This window comes from Desarmillaria tabescens (assembly GCF_030435595.1).
Source record: "Desarmillaria tabescens strain CCBAS 213 chromosome Unknown EV420scaffold_13, whole genome shotgun sequence".
Classification (NCBI taxonomy): Eukaryota; Fungi; Basidiomycota; class Agaricomycetes; order Agaricales; family Physalacriaceae; genus Desarmillaria; species Desarmillaria tabescens.
Genome location: NW_026848312.1, coordinates 293,364 through 315,045, shown reverse-complemented (window position 1 = coordinate 315,045; position 21,682 = coordinate 293,364). Strand labels below are relative to the sequence as shown.

The 21,682-nt window shown below is 49.2% G+C and overlaps 3 protein-coding genes across 3 annotated transcripts; 2 read left to right on the top strand and 1 right to left on the bottom strand.

The window, feature by feature from the left end:
- Positions 1-8,519: 8,519 nt before the first annotated feature.
- Positions 8,520-9,540, bottom strand: EV420DRAFT_1534781 (uncharacterized protein). Its single transcript, XM_060472809.1, has one exon. It carries the CDS (start codon positions 9,483-9,485, stop codon positions 8,835-8,837), a length of 651 nt encoding a protein of 216 aa, XP_060332176.1. The 5' UTR covers positions 9,486-9,540; the 3' UTR covers positions 8,520-8,834.
- A 6,562-nt stretch (positions 9,541-16,102) lies between these two features.
- On the top strand, positions 16,103-17,950 carry EV420DRAFT_1641388 (voltage-dependent anion channel-domain-containing protein; the record flags this gene model as incomplete). The annotated part of the gene is made up of 12 exons (XM_060477228.1): positions 16,103-16,210; positions 16,266-16,419; positions 16,469-16,533; positions 16,584-16,675; positions 16,727-16,829; positions 16,878-16,889; positions 16,939-17,035; positions 17,086-17,134; positions 17,188-17,197; positions 17,257-17,363; positions 17,418-17,581; positions 17,628-17,950. 12 exons carry the CDS (start codon positions 16,103-16,105, stop codon positions 17,948-17,950), a joined length of 1,284 nt encoding a protein of 427 aa, XP_060332175.1.
- A 1,974-nt stretch (positions 17,951-19,924) lies between these two features.
- Positions 19,925-20,980, top strand: EV420DRAFT_248882 (integral membrane protein DUF92-domain-containing protein). The gene is made up of 3 exons (XM_060481387.1): positions 19,925-20,179; positions 20,233-20,816; positions 20,864-20,980. Exons 1-3 carry the CDS (start codon positions 19,990-19,992, stop codon positions 20,912-20,914), a joined length of 825 nt encoding a protein of 274 aa, XP_060332174.1. The 5' UTR covers positions 19,925-19,989; the 3' UTR covers positions 20,915-20,980.
- The last annotated feature ends 702 nt before the right edge of the window (positions 20,981-21,682 follow it).

Sequence of the window (21,682 nt, the reverse complement as noted above, 5' to 3'; positions counted from 1 at the left end):
AGACCTCGCACCCCTTAACGTATGCCTCCACATCCGAACGCATTCGTGGCCACCAGTAATCTCGCAGAATGAGCTCCTTTGTTTTCTCGATACCTGGGTGGCCCGCGGTTGCATGATCATGTCGCAGGGCTATGAGTTCACCCCGCAGCCCTTTGTCTCTCGGCACATAAATGCGTCCGTCGTACCATAGTAACTCTTGATCGTGAGAGATCCCCTTTTCGTGGTTAAGGGAATCCGAAATACCTCTATCCCACTTACGGACATCGTGCGTGGCTAGCTTGATACGATCATGGAGTTCCTCCTCCATAGGCATGATCAGGGCTCGAAAATGCTCCGACTTTAGGACCACAAGATCCTCATTGTCATTCTTTCCCTGATTATGATCCGCCCTCCTGGACAGTAGGTCGGCTTTACGATTTTGGGCCCCCGGCTTGTGATGTAACATGAACTGGTACTCGGCCAGTTCGGTGACCCACCTGGCCTGCCTTCGATTGAGTTTCTGAGGCTTTCGGAAATACTGGAGGTTCGAGTGATCTGTCCAGATTTCGAAGTCCTCTCGAGCACCCATAAGATACTGGCGCCACTCTTCCAAGGCGATCATTATGGCGAGGAGCTCCTTGTCGTAGATTTCGTAGTTCCGTTCTGTGACGGACAGTGACTTGGAGAGGAAGGCCACCAGCCTCCACCTCTCTTCCTGCCATTGGGAGAGTACTGCTCCCACCGCACCCTCGCTGGAATCGGCCTCCACCCGGAATTTCCCTTGGTCTAGCGGAATGGCCAGTACCACGTCTTCGCGGAATAGCTCCTTCAGCTTTTCAAACGCTTTTTGTTGAGCTTCTCCCCACCTCCACTCTACTTTCCCGGTTAGACTAGTGAGCGGCTTAACGTGCCGACTATAATCGCAAATGAACCGTCGATAAAAGTTACAAAAGCCTAGGAAGGACTGCAACTCCTGTTTTTTAGACAGGATCGGCCAGTCCAATAGGCCCGCGATTTTTACGGGGTCCATTCGGATCTTCCCTTCGCTAATTAGAACGCCTAAATATTCGGTTTCTTCAACCTCGAACTCGCATTTCTCGGCCTTGAGAAACAGTTTGTTGTCCCAGAGGATTTGGAGTACCTCTCGTACAATGCGCTTGTGATCCTTCTTTGTCCTAGAGGCGATGAGTATGTCGTCGAGGTAGACCGATACCTCCCCTGCGGTTATTAGATCCTTGAAGATGTCGTTCATCATCCACTGGAAAGTGGCAGGAGAATTGGTAAGCCCGAAGAACATCACTAGGGGTTCGTAGAGACCACGATTGGTTCTAAACGCAGCCTTCCACTCATCCCCTTGTTTGATCCTGACATTATTATATCCCCATCGCACGTCTAACTTAGTGAAGTATTTGGCTTCCTTCAGTCGGTCCATCAGTTCCCCGATAAGTGGTAACGGATATCGATTTTTGATAGTCATCTCGTTAAGCTTTCGGTAGTCTTGGACCGGTCGTAGTTTCCCGTCTTTCTTCTTTACGAAGAAAAAAGGCGAGGCCATGGGGGATTTCGATGTTTGGATGCAACCGGTGGAAAGGTTTTCATCGAGGAATTTGTCGAGCTCTTCTTGCTCTACGGGATTAAGAGGGTAGACTTTACAGTCTAAGTTGGCGTTGGCGTTGGGAATAAGCTCTATGGCGTGGTCCCATGGCTTCCTTGACGGCAACTCGTCAAAGTTTTCTTTGGCGAATACGTCCTCAAAGTCTCGGTACTCCTTTGGCACAACTTCTTCGAATGACTTGGTCGTTTTACTTGCATGGGCTCGGGCGGCTAATTCATTGGCTTTAGTCCCCATAGCCCGGACGTGAAATGCTTCTTCAAAATCGATAACCAAAATAGTGTCCCCCTCCTCATACTCTTCCCATCGAGAGGAGGGATCCGTGTCAGGGAGGGAGAATGGGATTTTACGACAGGCGCAACGTGCCAAGGTGACTGCTCCGGTATCCCAATCAATTAGCGGGTTATGTCGTTGGAGCCAGTCATGCCCGAGGAATAGGGGGGTGGTCCCTAAGTCCACCACGGCTAATTCGATCCGTTCCACGTGGTCTCCAATCTTCAGCCGTACTTCGGCATATTCTGTGATGTCACCCCCCTTGTTTCGGGTGCCATCAGCGTTATAGACCGGTACGGGCTGGGCCGCCTGTTTGAGATTGAGAGCGTGCTTCTGGGCCCAGGCTCGATCGATGGAGCTTCCCATAGCCCCGCTGTCTACTAAGGCTTTGATTGAGTGCGTCTCGCGAGTGTCTAACGTTTCCAATTCGACTCGGATTGATACATTGCGTCCCTTTCGCCCTCGTATGTACATTGGAGGCTTTTTGAGGTCCTCCATCCATCCCCATCTATCCCGAGCCTCTGCGGCCGTCTCGGGTTGCTCCTTGAGCGCCTCCCATAGTTCTACTGTCACCTCTTCTGCACGGCGGGGGTGCACCCATCGGGCGAGAGTGGCGAAAGCGGCCGATTCATTGGTGGCTAGACGTAGCGCCCGACGAGTCCAGTGCGCTCCGAAGGGCTCATAGTACGTGTCTTGAACCGGGGTCCGTTTCGGGGATACCGAGGCGGAGCTAGGGGTTACAAATGACTTCCTTCTCGGTAGCCGAACTGGTATGTCAGACCGCAGATGAGCTTCCTCATCTTCTACTTCTTCCAAAGAAACCGGTGGCGTCTTCCCTCGAAGTGGCATTTGGTCACCGGGACGAGAAAGGTCCCGAGGCGGCACTTGGGTGCCCTTGGTAGTCGAGGTGGTGGAGGAGGGCTCTCTGCCCCTGTGTTCGGCCCTGGCCTCGGGCGCTTGTGCGCGGCGTTGTAACCTCCACTTTGGATCCGTACTTACTGCTCTCCCTGGACCCGGCGGTACTTCGGGCTACCCTTCGCGGGGGCACACATATCGGCTCCCTCGAGGGGTCTGCACTGTTGGCCACCGGATTGCCCTCGGCTACTAGGGGCAGGTGGTCCCTCGAGTTCCCGGCCTCAGCTGCTTTTCCGACGCTTCCTGCTAGAACAGACGCCTCCACAGACGAAGACGCAGGCCCAGCAGGCTGGGTTGACGGCCTTTCTCCCTCTCCGGGGTGACCTCCCCACGTCTGGGGTGCAGTCGGGACTCGACCTAGGGGGCTCTGCCCTCGAGGGGCTTTCCCTGTGCGGTGAGCCGGGGGTTCCTGAGCTCGGACGGCCCCTAGGGGTTCAGTACTGAGCGCAGGCTGCGCGGAGTGGCGGAAATCCCCTCCTACACCGTTGGGGTTGTGCGATTCCTCGTTCTTAGCTTCCTCAACTGGTAACACGGCGAAAACATTGGTATATTGTTCATAGGGGGTACCTACATACGTAGTATAAGTCCGACTAGAAGTACAGGGGCGCGTACCAGCAGAAACTAAGTCCTTAGCCGACGCCGGCTCGTCTTTTGACGACTTCTCCTTCTCGTCTTTCACTTCTTCGACCTTCGTATCCTTTCCTAAGTCCTCCTTTTCGGCTTCAGCGAGTAGTTGGCGGAGGTGAGTGACGTTGGGCTTTTTCTGAGGTGGGAGTTTGACGGGAAGCCACTTCGACTTGTCGTCAGGGCATTTATGCTTCGGGTTCCATCCCGTGTTCCCACACTTGAAGCAGCGCTTATCGGATCGGAGCTTGTCGATTTCCATAGGCTGCCCTGCGCTGCCGTACGTGGTTCCCGTGGCATCCTTCTTATCGCCACCCGAACCCTTCGATTGTTGTTGATTGCCTCGACCCGAGCCGCCTTGGCTCGGGGAGGACTTACTGGCGAGGCCCTGGGCCACGTCGTATCGGTAGTTGGCGTCGATCCTTAGGACTCGCGCCTTCCATTGTGCGTAGGTTGTGGGGCGCTCGTTGTCCCCATGCATAACCGTCTTGCGCACCGTTGGCCTAATCGCCGCTTCGACTGCTTCGAACATCTGTTTCTCATCTCCGAACTCCCCGCACTTGTGGGCCAATCGTTCGAACTTCGCGAAGAATTCGACTGCGGACTTGAACTCCGATTGTCGAACCTTCTTCCATTCGGCCTTCCAGATGGCGACTTCCGCCACTTCTCGGAATTCCTGCGTGATGTCGCGGGAGAATTCCACCCAAGTGGGGAATCTCCAGTGTCCCTGTTCGTCCCGGTATCGATAGTATTGATCGCCCCACCACTGCTTCGCCTTTTCCCGTAGGTACCCCTGCGCGAAGGTGATCCGATAAGGATTTTGACCTTGATCGTTCATCGTGAAGTGCAGGGGAAAAACCTGGAAGTACATCTCGCAGTGGTGAAGGAACCGATTGATGTCCTCAGACTCCCCAGTAAAGTACTCGGGCTGAGTAATAAGTTTGGGTTTGACGTCATTCCACGGGTTATTATCCTTGCCCGCGGCTAACGTCCACGGAGGGATCGGGTCCGGGGGTGATGGCATCAAGGGTGGTACCGGGGGGTTAGGCGGCTGCGGAAGCGACCGTAACCTGTAGTTATCCCCAGGCGGAGGGTAATCGCCTGGGTACACGGGTCGTTGCGGGGGTTGCGATGGCGGTCGAGGCGGAACCGTGGACTGCTTTCCCTTGTTCGAGGGCCCAGCGTCCGGGTCGTCCATGTCATCATCGTCGGGCCCAGCCCCTGCCCAAAACTCTTCAGTTTCGAGCGGGTTGGGCATCAGTTGCAGTCGTCGGTAGGCCGCGCACTCTTGCTTCTGATCTTCGGGGTGCGCTAGGTTCCATACCAGTGCAGCCCGGTGCCAGGTTTCTACGTCGAGGATGTTCTTCATCAAGTATACATCCCCCATCGATTTCGCGTATCGATAATCTTCTCCCGCCTCCGTTAGGAGCCACTGGGAGTCCTTCTCCATGTCTTCCATCATGATTTCATAGAGGCCGTGCCATGGTAATATATTAAAAATTGTCGGGCGAGGGTGAAGGGGTTGGACTAGGAGAGTCCGGACCGCCGTCATCACCTCCATCTCGAGGGAGCTGTTCGGCGGCCGACTTGGCATCCTCGGCCTCCTTCCTCTCTCTGGCGATTCGGTCGATCTCCTTGTTCCTTCGCCACCTCCCGATATCAGAGTCAGGGGTCGCTGATCTCATCCTGATAGGCGTTCCAGGCTCGCCTTCTTGCCTCGAGATTGAGGCTGGCTCTTCGAGCGGCCCCGGTATATCGAATGGCGGCGGCGCGGATTCGATTGTCGACCTCTTCCGGGGTGGCGTCGGGTTCGAGAGGTAGGTCCCACCAGCCTCCTGGCCCCTGGAGAGCGTCCTCTTCGGCACGTCGGATGCATGCGTCATGCGCTCTTCCTCGGTCCATTTGGGCCTCGATCTCTGAGGACTCCCGGGCATTTCGAGGGAGTCGGAGGGACTCGATGTACGTGTGATAAAGGAGAGGCCACGGACGCTGGGAGGACGGGACGGGGGTGGCGAAGGCTCGGCCTGATACGGACGGCTCCCAGTTGGAGACTCCGGCGAGGCGCTCGGCAGCGGTAATTGTTCCAAGTTCCTCATTGTCGAGGTCTGGGAACTCGCTCCAAAGCTCCCCACTCGTCGGCTCGTGCGAGGCGACGGAGGAAGAGACCGTGGGGGTCGCGGGCCTTTCAGAGACTGGGTCGGGCTCTCTTCTGGTCGGGACTCCGGCCAAAGGAGCCTCTTCCCGCCAGTCGGCGTAGACCCAGCTGGTCGCGGGGTGCCAGCCAACAGGCTCTCCCCTATCGGTCGGCCAGGACCTTGAAAGAGACTGTGGCTCAGCTGTACTGGTGGAAGCCGTGGAGGCTCCGAGGCCAAGCTCTCTGGAATCGCTGTCGAAATCGTCCTTCTGGGCGACCCGGTATCTTCTACTCTTGCTCTGCCAGAGAGTGTCTGTCCTCCTCCTGCCACTGTAACAGTCTCTGAGATCGGCAGCATCTTCTTCCTCGTTCGGGTAGAGGTCGTTGAGGAGGTCGTTGAGTCGGGTTCTCTCCCACTCGGAGAGCTCGTCCCCTTCGAACTCGGTATCAGGCGTCTCTTCGCCCTCGACCAGATGCCTGGTGTCTTGTCCTCGGCCTCTGTCATCGCCAGACTCGCCTTGGACTGGAGGCTGGTCGAAGAGACCTGGTAAGGGCGAGTCTCCTCGGTCGAGGAGTACCCCCCGGGTATCGGTGATGTCGATTGAGTCGGCTGCTGCACTGGAGGTGCTTCTGTAGGAGTCGGTGCTCGACTCTGAGGATCGCGAGCTGGGTCGCGACGATGTGTAGAGGGATCCTCCAGATCCCCCGGAGTTGTTGGATTCGACATCTCCTACTGTCTGTTGGGATGCCGAAGGGATATCGATTACCGGCGGTGGATACGCCGGGGTGCTGGGAACGTAGTGGAATGGGAGTTGCGCACGAACTCGCCTCTGTTGCTGAAAGCAGCGGCGTAGATGGTACAAAGTAATGGAGAAGAAAAAGAGTATAAAAGTCGCGAAGACGGCGAGAATGGATTCTGACCAGGGCATTCGTCAGTGGGTCTATCCTCGGTGTAAGTCGACGATTGACCATGCAAGCTGATAGACAGCAAGTATGGTGAGGACGATAAGGAGGGCGATAATCAAGCTAAGGTCGGTCTCGTAGTTGGATCCGTTCATTAACTGGATTTCGCAGGTTTCGTCGGATGGAGAGCTCGTTACTATCAACAACGCGATTGTTAAGATAGAGGCGAGCTGAAGGGCAAGTATGAAGGGTTTCGTGTTTTTAATGATGGCGTAGGAATCCGACCCAGAGGAGCAGGAGAAGTCCTGCAAACACTGGGGATGGGACGTATACGCAGGCGAGGAATACTTGAAGGATGGTTACGATAACCAATCCAAGAGGGTCGTTAAGGAGAAATTGCAGCACGGAGAGTGCCACAACGATGAAGAGAATGACAGGAAAAATGTTGGGCAACGGTATGTCGTTGGGCAACGGAAGACGAGCTTCGGCTAAATGTTAGCCACTAACTCTATCGACTTAGATCGTACTAAGGTCGCTACTCGCACTTCGGTAGACGACACTTTAGCAAGTCAAAGGCGACGAAGTCGATGGGACAGATAGTCACGAAGAACGGAGTTCGATGTTAGGTAGATTAAACCTTAGCCGAAGCTGGGGTTCAGACCAGCTGAGGCTCTACTTAAATATACGTAAGTATTCTAAAAATACTACTGCGCAGTCAGTCCATGATGATCGCGCACCGCGTAATCTGGCTGACTAAAGAAAAGAAAAGAAAAGAAAAGAAAAGGAAGAAGAAAAGAATAATCGTAACAACTTGGATACACGAGATTGATCAGTGATCAATGTGTATACATCAGACAAGCGAAATCAGGCCCCATAATTATAGCTGTGCATGTAGATGACATGACATTGCTTGCCCAGGATGATGAAACCATGTCTAACATGAAAGAAGAACTTAAGAAGAAGTTAAATGTTACAGACATGGGGGAGATTCAACATATATTGGGCATGAAGATAGACAGGAATTGGGAGAAGGGCACTATTACCTTATCCCAGAAGGCATATATTCTCAAGGTACTTGAGAGAATGGGCATGAAAGACTGTAAACCGGTCAAAATGCCTATGGACCCGAATGTATGGCTAGAGAAAATCCCCGAAGGTGACCCCCGAGGCACTGACACAGCCACCAGACAGTATTACCACACTGGTGTCGGATCTCTGATGTATGCGGCAAATGGATCCCGGCCCGATATTGCACATGCTGTCACGGAATTAAGCAAATATGTGCAGAATCCGGCTGCTGAGCATGTCACAGCCCTCAAACGAGTTTTCCGTTACTTGAAGGGGACTCTAGACTTAGGAATTACATATGGAGGGACTACAGATGAACTGATACCCTATTCAGATTCAGACTGGGGAGAAGACAGAACAGATAGAAGATCAACATCTGGTTATGTCTGTACCTATGCAGGGGGAGCTGTTACTTGGAGCTCAAAGAAACAGCCCACCGTAGCCCTATCCACCATGGAAGCAGAGTATATGGCCCTTGCGCACACAACTAGAGAAGTAATATGGTTGCGAGCGCTTCTAACCGAATTAGGGTTGCCACCTGATGGTGCAACTACTATTATGGTCGACAATCAATCAGCAATCAAATTTGCTGAGAACCCAATATTCCACGCGCGATCAAAACACATTGATATCCGTCATCATTTTGTTCGCGAGCGCATGGCTTCAAATGAAGTCAAAGTTCAGCACTGCGCCTCAGAGGAGAACTTAGCAGATATATTCACTAAAGGACTACCAAGACCATTACATGAATATCTATCTGCAGGTATTCTAGGTACTCGGAATTGAGGGGGAGTGTTGGGATAGCAATCCCGAGTTAGTGCTAGAATGCACTCGAAGCTTCGGCATGACTAAGCGGCATGAACGTTTAACTGCAAAAGTAGACACATATAGTAATCCGTAGTAAATTCTAGAAGTAGTACAACTTGTATTTAAGTACGATGCCTCTCCCTCGAGAGGCTAATTAATTAATTCTCTCTCTCACATACTCTCCTCTGTACTTCCAACATGAACAAAGACTATTGTGCAAGACAAAATATGTATGCAGCCACTGCCGGCTCTCCTTATCTGTCCTTATTTCCCGAAACAACGATCACGCGGACAGGTTTAGGGCCGGTGATCTGGCGTAAAGCATGTCTATGCGATCAGCACTCAGCGCTACTTGGTGTGGCAGTATGCCACTCATTGCTACGAGGCGGAAAAACTACCATGTCGCTTAGAAAAATCCAGTAAAGTACATGAGAAGATGATATCGACCTACGGAACCGCTCTGTCTATGGTACAAAAGTGTCGAGGTACACGCAGGGTATGCTACGGCAAAAAAAAAATTCATTCCGAATCTTTCAGCAGCACCTCCCATTTCGGGAGCTTGAAATACAACGGTAAGTTGTTCCAGACCTTCTTATAATTCTTTCTTTCAGAAAAAATCCAGTCCTCCAAGCACGGCCTACAAACCCTCTCTTCTTCGTACTCAGAATCAGAGTCGCTGGACTCCGAGTCTTCTCTCCTATCCTCCTCATCTTCATGTGGCATCCCCCTTAGGAACAGACGAGGCGCATCCTCCGGAGACAGTGAGATATTCTGTATCATGCTCAGGCGCCTCTCCTCACATAGACGAGTGTTGTAGCACGTGTCTACCGTGAGCCTCTTGAATAGCCAAGACCACGCAGTTCTGTATGCAGCCCGAGTTATCTTTTCCCTGCCTGCGAGAATCGCGGCAAGGTCATCCGGTCTCGGCTTGGGATGAAGCCCGACAAGCTGGGAGGGTGCAATGGCGGAGGCAAAGTAAAATGCCGCTGGGAGGATTATGGGCACATCGTGATCTCTTGCCATCGCGATGGCTCGAAGGCTATGGGAGTCGGAATTCGGGATCCTGAGGTACCTGTAGGTTTGAAGCTCGTTCATCTTAGAGGGGTATATCATGGTAAGATGTTTGATCACGTCGGAGCGGAGCTGCTGCGCCAGGTATTTGGTAGGCATTCGTAACAAGGATTCGAGGGCGTCGTAAGACGTCGGTCTTCCTGCGTGAAAGTAGCTGCCAAATCGTTGTCAGGTTCATCTTCGGAATCAAAGAAAGATAGAGTTAATACTGACGCGAAACTCCACTCCCTGATTGCTGATGAGAACGATATTGCCATCTTCGAACCAGAAAGTCGTGTCTTTTCTGTGTGCAGTAGCCGAAGAAGTATTTTCAGAGGTTTTTTGGCGTTTTGCGGGACGCGAGTCTGAATCAGATAACATCGTGGTGAGGGTGAAAGCTTAAAGGAATCCCGACCGCCGCCGGCTCCAAATTGCCAATGGGCTGGGTGGCGCAACGCGATGATAATAACGGACTCCGGTACGCCGCCATCCTCCGCTATCTTTCTGTTGAGGAGCATACAACGTCGGGTGATAAAACATCCACGAGTACCTGGCTTTATCCGGCACGTTTGTCAGTTACTGAGTCAGTGCACTGTGTGTTCGTCGACAGCATGTCTTCTGACTCGGAAAGAAACACACTTGCTGATAAAATACTCGGATTTTCCTCATTTTCCCTGCAAATCCGGATTGAGCACGGAATTCGAAGACAACAATTCCTTTTAGTATTCTCTAAACTGCTTCCAAATGTCGCCTAAATATATAGCTGTATTCCCTGGAACCGCAGTAGCGTTGACTTTGCTCTTAACCTGGCGTTTGCTTTTGTACGTCTATTCTTTATTCAATATTTCCTCCGAATTGAATCGTTACACAAAGTCTGTTATAAGCATGTTTACGCGCTTCCTCTGGTGGGAATAGCCACCGGATTTACCATCACATCGCCGGATGGTGATGCAGAAACGGAAGCTATCCCCAGTGGTGCATCGTCTCATTGCAACAGTGTATTACGGCTATAGTCACTCCACCGCTCAATTTGTTGATGACATGGTCTACGAGAGATACTTTACGGAAGGAACGACGGACGACGGTGTTAAGCTGACACAAGAATGTGTTTGATCACTTTATTTATAGGCCGACGTGAAAGGAGCTTCGAAGGAAATTTGTTTTATTACCGTTGTGGCTCCTAGAATATTCCGACTGTTGTGTCGCGCCCATGCTCAAATATAATCAAAACAACGAGATAAGACTCGAACCCGCTACGCGGATACGCTGGCCCTCACCAACTAATACTGTAGTATTTCGACCGTATCTTCACATAACGCGTAACGGGGGTCCATTATGTGAAGATCGGCGAAGATCATAACGCGTAACAAGGCCCAATGAAGATCATATATTCTGTACTCAAAAAAACTCGTATTGGGCTGTCAAAAGCGTAAAAATTCGCTGTCAGTGCTTCTAAGACTTTTCCCATTCCTCATTTCCATACCAGTTGACCTTTTAATCCTCCTACAGACGTTCCGAAAAACCTTGTCCACACTGCCAAAAAGGGCAGGTAAAATCAAAAAATCAGATAAATACAAGAAAATCATAGAAATAGCATACAGACTTCATTTGTGGGTGTCATTTAATAGAAAGATACAAATTTAATGATCCATGGGTGCTGCAGTGTGCCGTAAAGATAATACTTGAAATAAGAGCATCTGACTGATGAAGAACTAGTGAGCGCCGCCAGATTTACATGTTCAGGCTGTCTCGCACCGAACAGCCGGTCACACCTTCGTTCTTGCCATCATTGTCGTTCAAGAGACAAGAAAAGACAAGACAGCTTTGAAGAACGATTCTGCATTCAGTCAAGCAGGCCGCCGCCATGATTTTGCCACAGTTTGGACGTCGACAGCTCCCGGTCTCCTGCAACACAATGCCATAGTCCGCCCGCACCATTTCACTGCGACAAAGACACCTGCAACTGAATATCCTGGCTTTATTTCGTCAGTTTTCATGGTTAGGACTGGGCTGGTGGGGGTTCAGGCGTTGTAGACTGGGAAGCTTTGGAGAGGGCGCAGTGACTGGTATGCTAAACATACATCTTCAAGGGAAGTTATCCACTTTCATTTTGGAACGACTTATTACTGTTTATAAGGGAGAAAACATTTCCACAGCCTCCCACACCACTCTAATGCTCCGCCGCTGCCTCCCATTACCGCTAGCACAGACCCCGCTCATGACATCCTACCACTGACCTATTGGCCTCATACCTGTTACATTACCTCTATACACCTCGTACATCCTCAATGAATCTTTTTATGATACATTACACTCACGAATGAAGGCACCATGCTATTTTCACAATTTTCTTGCATTTTTTTATTTTTATTTTTTACTTGCCTTGTTTGGCAACCGTTACCTTGCTGGTAAGCAAGGTCTACCCGACCCGAAACTTCCCACCCATATTTGCTCCCGAAATCTGCCAATTGCAAATCGACATTTGTCTTTGTTTGCTCACCCCTTCATCTTGCCAACCTCCCTCTCGGTACACGAAACCTGCCAATATGACATTCCTCTTTCCTGCCAGTCAGAGTTCCAACAAGGCGCGAGCTTCTGGATCTGGCCTAGCTTTAAACATCGAGACGATGAGACCTACGATAAAGATGTTGCACCCTCTCAAACGACGATCCTGACGGTCCTACGGTAAAAACCTTCCCAGCAATCTCCACGGTTCCAACACAATCCTGCGGGCCCTGAAGGCCTGATTTCACTGCTCCTGAGACGGTAACCATCAGCTTTTCGACGACATCTCACCAGTCCAACTCCACCATCCAGCGGCACAGTGCTTACTCTTCGGCCTTCGTACAGGCAAACACGGGTGAATTCGGCTGAGCTAGGGCAATTTGCGACCCTAAGGCCCTCGAATAGGCTTACAGTGACAACAGCGAGCAGAAAACAAGAATGGTGTGACCTCAACGGCCTCGCTAAGGCAACGGGAGTTTGTAGTAAGTGGTTATATCTCGATCCCCCACTTCGGTATCATCCGCTTCCTGAGCAACTATTCGGCACCTTGCTATTTATCTGCCGGATTGCCCCGGGGCCAGTGTTGAGTCGATTATTCAATGTCGAACTTAGACGTAAGAGGAGAAAAGGCACAAAGTCCGAACTGACATAGTATCTAGAAAATAATAAATGTACATGAAGAAATGAAAATGGATGCTTTCGAGACTCCGACACTCGAGAGAGTCTATGCATTGTCGACTCTCCAGGTATCGTGATTTTTCAGTGGTACTATGGTACTATGGTATTTTCTTGACTATCGTGGAAGTTACTGCTGCAATGCCATTGTCAATTCCTCACACTGCATGATGGTCTCAATAATTGAGCCTGAAATATTGAATCTGAAAGATATTTATTTTAATGATATTTAAGTCTAAAATACAGTAAGAAATCTTTGAATATATTTTCTATATTTGGGAAAATTGCCTCAAAACTCAAAGAAATCATGAATATTGCAAAGATATTTTGACTATTTCTTAGATATTTTAGGTTCAGATGTTGTTAAAAATAAATATCTTTTGATTTCAATATTTTAACATTAAATATTGAAGCTACCATGCAGTGTCAGTTTATCATTACATCACTGGCTTTCTCAAGACTCAAGTCCGCTTTTTAGCGTTAAACGTTAAACACTCTATATCAACAAATTACAACCTCGTTTTTAAAAATGTTACAACTGAACAACGTTGTATAATCAGTAATGCACAATAAATTTATTTGTGGGTCTAGAGAAAGCCGTGCTGTGTCGAAATTTGCACGTCGCTATCCGTTTGCACATGCCGACCACCCGCAATAAGCCGAACACTTGCCACGAAGGTGCCGGATACCCAGAGGTTCAACGGCTCCTGCAATTGGCTCCATAGGTCCTACGACCAGATCATAACCTTGTTATGGTGACGAGGGCTGAGTCAGTGTTGATGTTTTACCCCAATGAACCTTATCAAGCATTTCTGAGCCAGTAGCGGTGTAGAAATGTCTTTTAATTCTGCTATAATCTAAAGAATACCACAACTCAGCGTACATTGCTGCAAGCCGACGGTGTCCGCGGAAGTCCGAGTAAGTCAGGCCTGATCATCCGAGTTTCTCCATTGTACTTCGCTTCATCTGGGGCTTCTTTGTTTCAACATCCTCAGGTACCCGGGATCGAGATATAACCACTCACTCGAGACTGAGGCAACGGTGTTAGAATTACGGGCAATTCTCAAATGAAGTGAGTGGCAAAAATGCATTACGTCTTTGGCAAACGCGGAGGGCAGAGGTCATGGACATGGCCATGTGCGGTGACGGAGTCCAACCTTGATACTAAGCCTTGTGGCTACTAGCGCTGAGACTTCAGTGTCACCAGTGCATTTTATGATGATGTCCCCGATGCATGGCGTAACTCCCATCCATTTCTGAATCCAATGCACTGACAAAGACGACATGAAGGTCGACATTGAATGCAGCAGCATTTCCATCGAAGCGTCCGAATGTAGCAAGTGTAGACGGCATAGATCCTGCTGAATGTTGAGATCATCAACGTCCTCAATTGGCAAAAAGCATCAAGCAGGTTGAACCAGCTCCTTCAAGTTATTGCGCTTGTCCGACTCCCTTGCTCTCACCTTCATAGTGTTCTGGCCACGACCCTCCTAACTCCCGGTCTCCTACATGTTGGATTTCAGCCTGGACCTAGAGGTGCACGTCCCGTGAAACTGTATTTTACTATACCCACCCCACTTAAATACCACGGGTCATTTATGCAGTCCACTTTGGTATCATCCTAGCAAAGAAACCAGCTGAATTCTAAAATGATTGAAGCATTGAAAATAGGTATGGTGCACATGGGTAGCTTCCTTCCAGCAAGGTCTCTGTCGCCAGCGCCGCAGCGGACCGTTGTGGACAAGGTTTTTCGGAACGTCTGTACCTCGCATGCTCACTACAGGCATCTCTAACTTCGGCTCAGGATCCTCTTTGTGTAACATGGCTGAAGCGTCGTCGGCTTCTGCAACTGCCGAGCAAACAACTGCGCCATCAACTGCATTGACAGGCGTTGTTTAGCAAGGCATGGTAGCAACTCGGATCCAGATATTTCTTGTTGTATAGCTGACACATTTTTTTCCCTATCTACTAACCTGATTATAATCTGCTGACAAAATGAAGATGTGTTTTGACCGTAACGGGTGACAACCCCGTGTGAAGATCTGGCCCTGTGAAGATGTCCATAACGCGTAACACCCCATGAAGATACGGTCGAAATACTACAGTAGCTATTCTCCCCTTAACTTGGACGAAGTTCTAATTACTATCAACTACATCATTTAGTACCTACTCCCATCCAACATTATTAGGTTAGTATGTGGTATATTCTAGATATAATAAAAATGTGTTAATCGAGGTCTACGCAAGTAATTGTAATGACATTCGCTGCTGCCCACTGTCCGTCTTCTTGTGGAATAGACTAACGGTGTCAAACCGGACGCGATCTTCCTCTTCATGGTGGCGTCCTCTCACTCTGTGAGTTGCCTAAGTTGATTGGGTCATCCTTGCTGCATATCTGAGAAACGTCCGAAGAAATATGGAGTAAGAACTGCGGGCGACTATGTAACGACGAAATTCAAGGTAACAATTAATCAAAATTGGGTCGCAAACGGACTCGGAGAGGCATGCACTTATCTCATCCGTTTAAAAGCAGTATGCTCCAGTACTCCAAGTGGAAAATAATCTAGCTCTTGGCATGTACTTTACTCACATTCACCGGCAGGTAACCGATTTGCGCCGGCTTAACCAGGGAAAGCATCGAAATTTTGACCCAGATTGTTTGAACATAGAACATAGATGTCGGGTTTCTCTAGGTGTTATACACAAACATCAAAATTCTCAAATAGAAGTTTCGTCGGTTCTCCCGCATCTCTGACAGTAGTGACGGCCAGAGAAAATTGCACAGCCTATGGATGATCATGATTCACAAGCCTACACTGACCCTCGGGTGCCCACAATCGTGATGAAGACATGAGTTGTAGGCTTGTAATAATAATTACCTTCGAACTTATCAAAGTTTGTAAAGAATTATCGATTATTTCACTCAGAACAACACGGCTAAAAATAGAATAACAACGGAAGTTTTCTCAGAAGCCGTTCTCACGCCGGTGAGTCTTTTTGCCGGGCCGCAGGTAGACACTTACCTTGCTTCTTCTCGGCTTCACGCGTTCGAGTTTTTTCTAATTAGTTAACTTCACCGAACGTTCGTCGTTAGCAAGCCGGCGAGGATATTCACGCTAAACGGGGTGTCAAAAATTACCTAGGATTCTCCGTGGAGGGTGCAACAGCTGGTGCGACACATGGGGTATGTATGTAGGAACGATGTCACGAGTCTTGAAAGCACTCAAGTCTATGCTCTCGAGGCCACTCCAATAACAGCTATTTTGTGCCGGGGTACACTCTTCTCCCGCGGAGCGCGGGAAATCTCATCAAGCATATGCATCAAGTTCAAGCTTCGAGCTCCGCAGAAAGAGCATTCTGTTCCAGTTTGGCGGTGACCATGCGAACGGACAACATCCATGTATAAAAGGGTTGTGATGAAAGCTGACCCTGGCATATTGTCTATCGCGGCACGCTTCTTTCCTCGTTGTCTGTCCTGCCAGACCTAGCATTCTCAGCGCTCCAAGTTCTCGCTGATTCTTCCTCTCCCACTCTTTCACTGCAACTCTCTTTTTGTGATGCCGAATTCCTCTCTATCTGAGATGGGTGACAGCGGTGCAGAAAGCGCGCCTCAACCTACTGTGAGCGCCTTCGCTCGTTATATTCATGGCTGGACCTGGCAAGCAGTGAGCATCTTTCTTCTACGCGTTTTCCTGTTGTAGGTCCTGATTATGACTCTAGTTCCCCATTGGAATGGGCACAGGTGCCGTCTATGTCACGCTTTCTGGTCTAGAAGATCGTTTCAATGCCTTGACAACAATTGAGACGGGGTTCTACTTCATAAATATGGCTCTTTTTGTCGTCAATACTGGTACTCTTTTACTGCAAACTATCCGTGCGTCATTTTATATAATATCTTTGGTTACTCACAACATCCAAATCAGTGTATCCTCGACAAGCCTGGCGCCTAGTACAGGACCCTGTCAAAGGCATTTTTGTTCCATTAATTGTTCGTTGCGTTTTTTGTCAGTCGTATGGAAAAACTGATATTCGCGCCAGGTACTCTCCTTTGCTACCATCATCATTGGAACCGTCAATTACGCCTTTCCCTCGGGACATGCGAGTGCAGGATTCATATACGCACTATTCTGGTAAGTGGTCTTCTCCAGCGCTTACTATCCTTCTTACCTAATTCGCCGCAGGGTTTATGTTGTCTTCGCCGTTTTGACTTGCTTCCCGATGATCATGATATGGTTCAACAAGCCACACGATCTGATGCATTTCACTCCTGCATACGCTTTCCTGGTAAGACCTCTTAAGACATCACTTCGCTTGTTCTAATTTGGAATCTAGATCTTTCCTATGGTAACCTATTTTGCGCATAAATACCTTCCGCTATCTGATATCAGACTAGATGCTGGTCGGCGTTGTCTCGTTCAATGTTTTGAGGGTAATAGATGCATCCGACCCAAAAGCGTTAGGCGTACTTCTCGTCGGTTATTTCTTCCAAGGTTTGTCAGTTCCGTGCCTTTCCTGTATCTGTATAAACCAGTACCCATAGGTCTAGGGTCTTTCATGACCTTCTTCTACCTCTGCATCTACGTTATTCGGTGTGTTATATCCTTGTATGCTTTACCGCAATTCTAACTGAGGCTCCGCCTAGCGTCATGACTGTACATCTTCATAATTGTGTTGCTTCCTCGATATTAATTCATTGACTACTATGCCACAGACAGGTTTCCTAGAAGGACACCAAGCAAACGGAGCCTTTGTCGCCTGTGGTCCCCCTGGATTTACGGCTCTCGCCCTGATAAAATTGGCAGAGCATGCAAGGGACATGTGAGTTGCATCTCTTTCACTTCGACTGACAAATTTTTAAATCTGGCCTCCAAGACTCCCCTCGCGTGGTTATGTCACTGAAAATGCGGGTGAAATCTGGTATGGCAGCAGTGTCCTTACTGGTCTTTTGCTCTATGGTCTCGCCGTCTTTTTCTTCATCTTCGGCGTCCTACCGTACTGGTCCAAGCTTCACAAGAATCTTAATGAAATTCTAGGATGTGAGTTGTCCCCTTTCTTTAAGCGACCCAGTTTAACGCAGATTAGGCTGGGCTTTGACATTCCCTAACGTTGGCTGGATCTCGGTGACCCGCACCTTGGGAGATATCTTTGGCATCGAGTTTCTCTATATCATCCACTTGTGTCTGACCATCGTCATGGTCTTGACCTGGATTATTTTATTCGTGCTCACTATTGTTGCATTTTGGAAAGGTCTCATCTTCAAATCAAAGGAGGAGGACGTCCTCAAGGACATTCTTCCTGCTTACAACGAGCATGAAGACACGGGAATTCATGCTGTGACTGATGGGGAGCAGGATACCGCTAGGCCCATGGTTCAGGTGTCGGAATTCAGACCCGAACAGCCATGAAGATTCTCGATTTGAAGGGGTTTTTTCGCATAATAATCCGTGTCCAGATGCTGTGATAGAGCTACAGTATCGGACTTTAGTATTGAAATCCATAGACCGTCTTAGCATGCCAACTATCGGGACATGCAGACAAATATTTCTTGCATAGAAACGTATTCATTGTTATAGAATTTTACACTGTATACCTACCATCGCAATACGATGTCTCAGCTTCTGGGAGTTGAATTCATTGTGTGGCCCTGAGCTTCGTGAGTTGTCCAGGGTACTCAAAGTACATCATGTCGGTGTGGAAACGAGCGTCAGCGCTGCGGATGGGGAGACCGGTCGCTTAAACGAAGACCGAATATTTCATATAACTATTTCTCACTACTCAATTGGCTAGGTTGGCATCACCTACGTAGCCACCGCACCTGGGTCAGCGCGCTGCGTGTTCATCGACAGCACAGTGTCTTCCGACAGAAACGTATCAATGGAAAATTCAGATCCGTTTTTCTCATCTTTCCCCGTTAATCCTGATTGAATACGGAATGTCGCAGCAGCAGCGCCGCTTTCTTGGCATCAAAATTTGTTAGAGTATACAAAAGACCAGGCGACACTGAAGGCACTTGTAGCTATTTGATTTCTGCCGGAAGGCCTCCTTGAGATCCCGTATACCACAAGAAACGTTCGGTGTCATTCTCGATATCTTGCGGGGTTATAACCACGGGTGTTTTTGGGGCCTCATGGCGGTTCGTGGTCGAATTTATTGGACGTAAAAGACGGCGGTTACAAAGGCGGCGTCTTGAATCTCCAGGGTCGGACAAACAAACAAGCGCGGCACTCAGGCTTGAGCGGAGTAACGCGCCGTGCCCGCATACCGCATTCGCGATGAATGTGCGACATAACATAGTAAGTTGATACGTAAACACGTACCTACATCAAGGCGCCGTTCTTTGGAGTCAACCCTGGATGCAACGGTGACGAGAAGCCTGCGATATCTTCATCATTTGAAAATGGACGACAATTCCGACAGCGTGGGCTTTTAAATGGAGCAATCTGAAGACCATGAGAATCGGCGCTGCATGGCTACGATTACTCGTAAAGAAACCAATAAATTCCAATAGGCTCGAATAGTATTAACGAATACCTGAACATAGTAAACACTGGAAAAACTAGCGTTCGGCTCAGATGTAACAAAGTGCGTGCTGAAACGCCAGAAAGTCGACCATACGCTCCTTCCTGAAGTTTATGCATAATGGCTTCAACTTGGACATTAATGTCAAAGTTCAAAGCGTAAGCTGGGCTTGTTCGTCGATAGCATGTCTTCCAAAACAAACATAAGAGCGGAGATTCGTTGAGACAGAATAGTTTGACACGTACTGGAATCTTCAAGTCTTTGTTCTGCTCGAGTGTCGCCGGTCTTGAGGGATATATCACGTTAAGAAGTTTGACTCTATCCGAGTCAGCGCGGAGTTGTCGCACCAGACACTTGTTCGTCAGACGTAGCATGGATTCTAGAGCACGGTAGTGAGTGGATGTTCCGTGTTAGAAGGAACTGGAAAAGTTGTCAAATTTAAGTTTTTGCGGGCAAAAACAAATCAATTGTACTGACATGGGTGTAAACAGGGCATGGAGAAAATGGGTCAGGTCTTCGGTTGAATCGGACATACTGAGTACAGTAAAATCAATCTTACTTCATCAAGCAAGGCCATTCAGACATCGTGAAAGAAGTGGCATTCATAGACAATACTAGGTGGCTGCGAAATCCCGTTCCTTGTGTGTTGACCAGGACAATATTGCCGTCTTCGAACTATAAAAAGGCAATCCTAAACAAAGGAGTGGAAGAGCAAGTTTCTTCAGTATCTTGACGCTTTGCGCACTAGATAGATAGATAGATAACCGGTCGAGGTCCCTCCCACAAAGAAGTGGGGAAGAATTTCAGAATCAACCTAGCTTAGTCAGCACGATGGAATTTGGATCCGCGGGTACCGGGCCGGACAACCTTTTCCTGCCAATCAATCCAGTTTTCCGGTTTTCGTCGCTGTCGGCGGGCAGTGTTCATGGAGGTCCCATATGTTGCTTTCTTTCTCGCGACCCTCCTCGCTCTACATGGCCTGCGTAAGAAGAGCCTCTCACCCAGCGGGGCTGCTACTGCGTTCCTCGTAGGCACGCTCATGATGTCAGGGAATTCCAAGGTGTTTGGGGTAGCGCTTATATTCTTTTACTTGGTGGGTAGTCGGGCGACGAGGTGTAAGTCCTCTGAAATTGAAATGAATATGAATTGTGTTGACGTGTGGGACTAGATGGCAAGCAAAGAAAAGCAAAACTTGAGGATGGGTACACCGAAGGCGGGGAAAGGACTGGCTGGCAAGTCCTGAGTAACTCATGCGGGGCGCTAGTGTGTTGCATGGTGTGGAACGCGGTGTATAGCCCGGAGAGTGTGCATCACATTCTTCTTCCCCTCTCCTCACTTCCCCCGCCGGAGAACTTGGTCGAGCCTGGTACACTAAGCCGCCAGTTGGTGTTTGGCGCCCTGGGTCACTTTGGGTGCTGTTTGGGAGACACGCTAGCGAGCGAGCTAGGTATTCTAGATGGGAAGGGACCGTGGCTGGTGACGACGGGTAAGAAGGTCCCGCCTGGAACGAATGGTGGCATGAGCGTGGGTGGGACGGTAGCAAGCGTGGTCGGTGGAGCCGGCGTTGGGGCTGTCATGACAATATGGGGTGGGGTGGAGGTGCTATGGTGGGGCGCACTTGCAGGTGGGCTGGGCAGTTTGGTGGATTCTGTGTTGGGCGCGACGGTTCAGGAGACAAGGTGGGAGGAGCAGACCGGTATCGTCGGGAGGGGGAAGAGAATCAATGGCTGGGATTTGCTGTCGAACAATCAGGTGAGTATATGCGTGTTTTATTTCAAGCTGATGCTCATGAGTCGAAGGTCAATGTAGTATCGAGTTTGATTACGACTGCGTGGATGTCACGCATGTAGAGAACAGGTAGCTTGACGTTCGCTCAGTTTCACGATTATTGACAATGGACTTCTTTATAGCCCTGACATATCATTATGAAGGATTTAGGGCTTACGTATAATATACATGTGAGTCTTCAGTTGCTTTCACATGGAATCGAAGCTAACTGTCTTAGAGCAAATGATGAAAATCGTATTAATTACACCTCTTCGTACCTAAAGAAGACAAGATTTTTGTGCCGCGCCAGCCTCAACCGTTCAGTGACGACGAAAGCAGAAGCATGCCGATAGGTGACAGGAATCTCAACCGGGATCACTCTAAGAACTCGCGCATTCAGATTACCAACAAAACTCGCATTGAAATCTACATCAATGAAGAAATTGAAGAACAGCCAGCCACTCAGTACCATCTTTTTGTTTCTCGTGACATTGACTTACGGATGTCCGATTTTCACGTCGTGAAACACCGATACAGGTAATCGTGTTTTAAAAACCACACTCACGACCCATTCGAGTTGAAGTTGACTGGACGCGGAAATCATTACGTGCTCGGCGTATGAACTGAAATTCACAGGTTGCACTGACGAAGTATGCCAACGAATACTTCTTTTCTCAGGCTGCTCAGGCGGCGCCGGTCTACGATACCAACGCGTGTTTGACCGCCCTCCAGGTAAATGCTATTCAAGGTCTAAACAGCTGCTCTGACTTCTCAAGCAGGAAATTTGCCAAAACGATCTCGTTGCCCATGAAGAGGTCTTCAAGTATCCAGAGAACCTAGTGTCTCAAGGT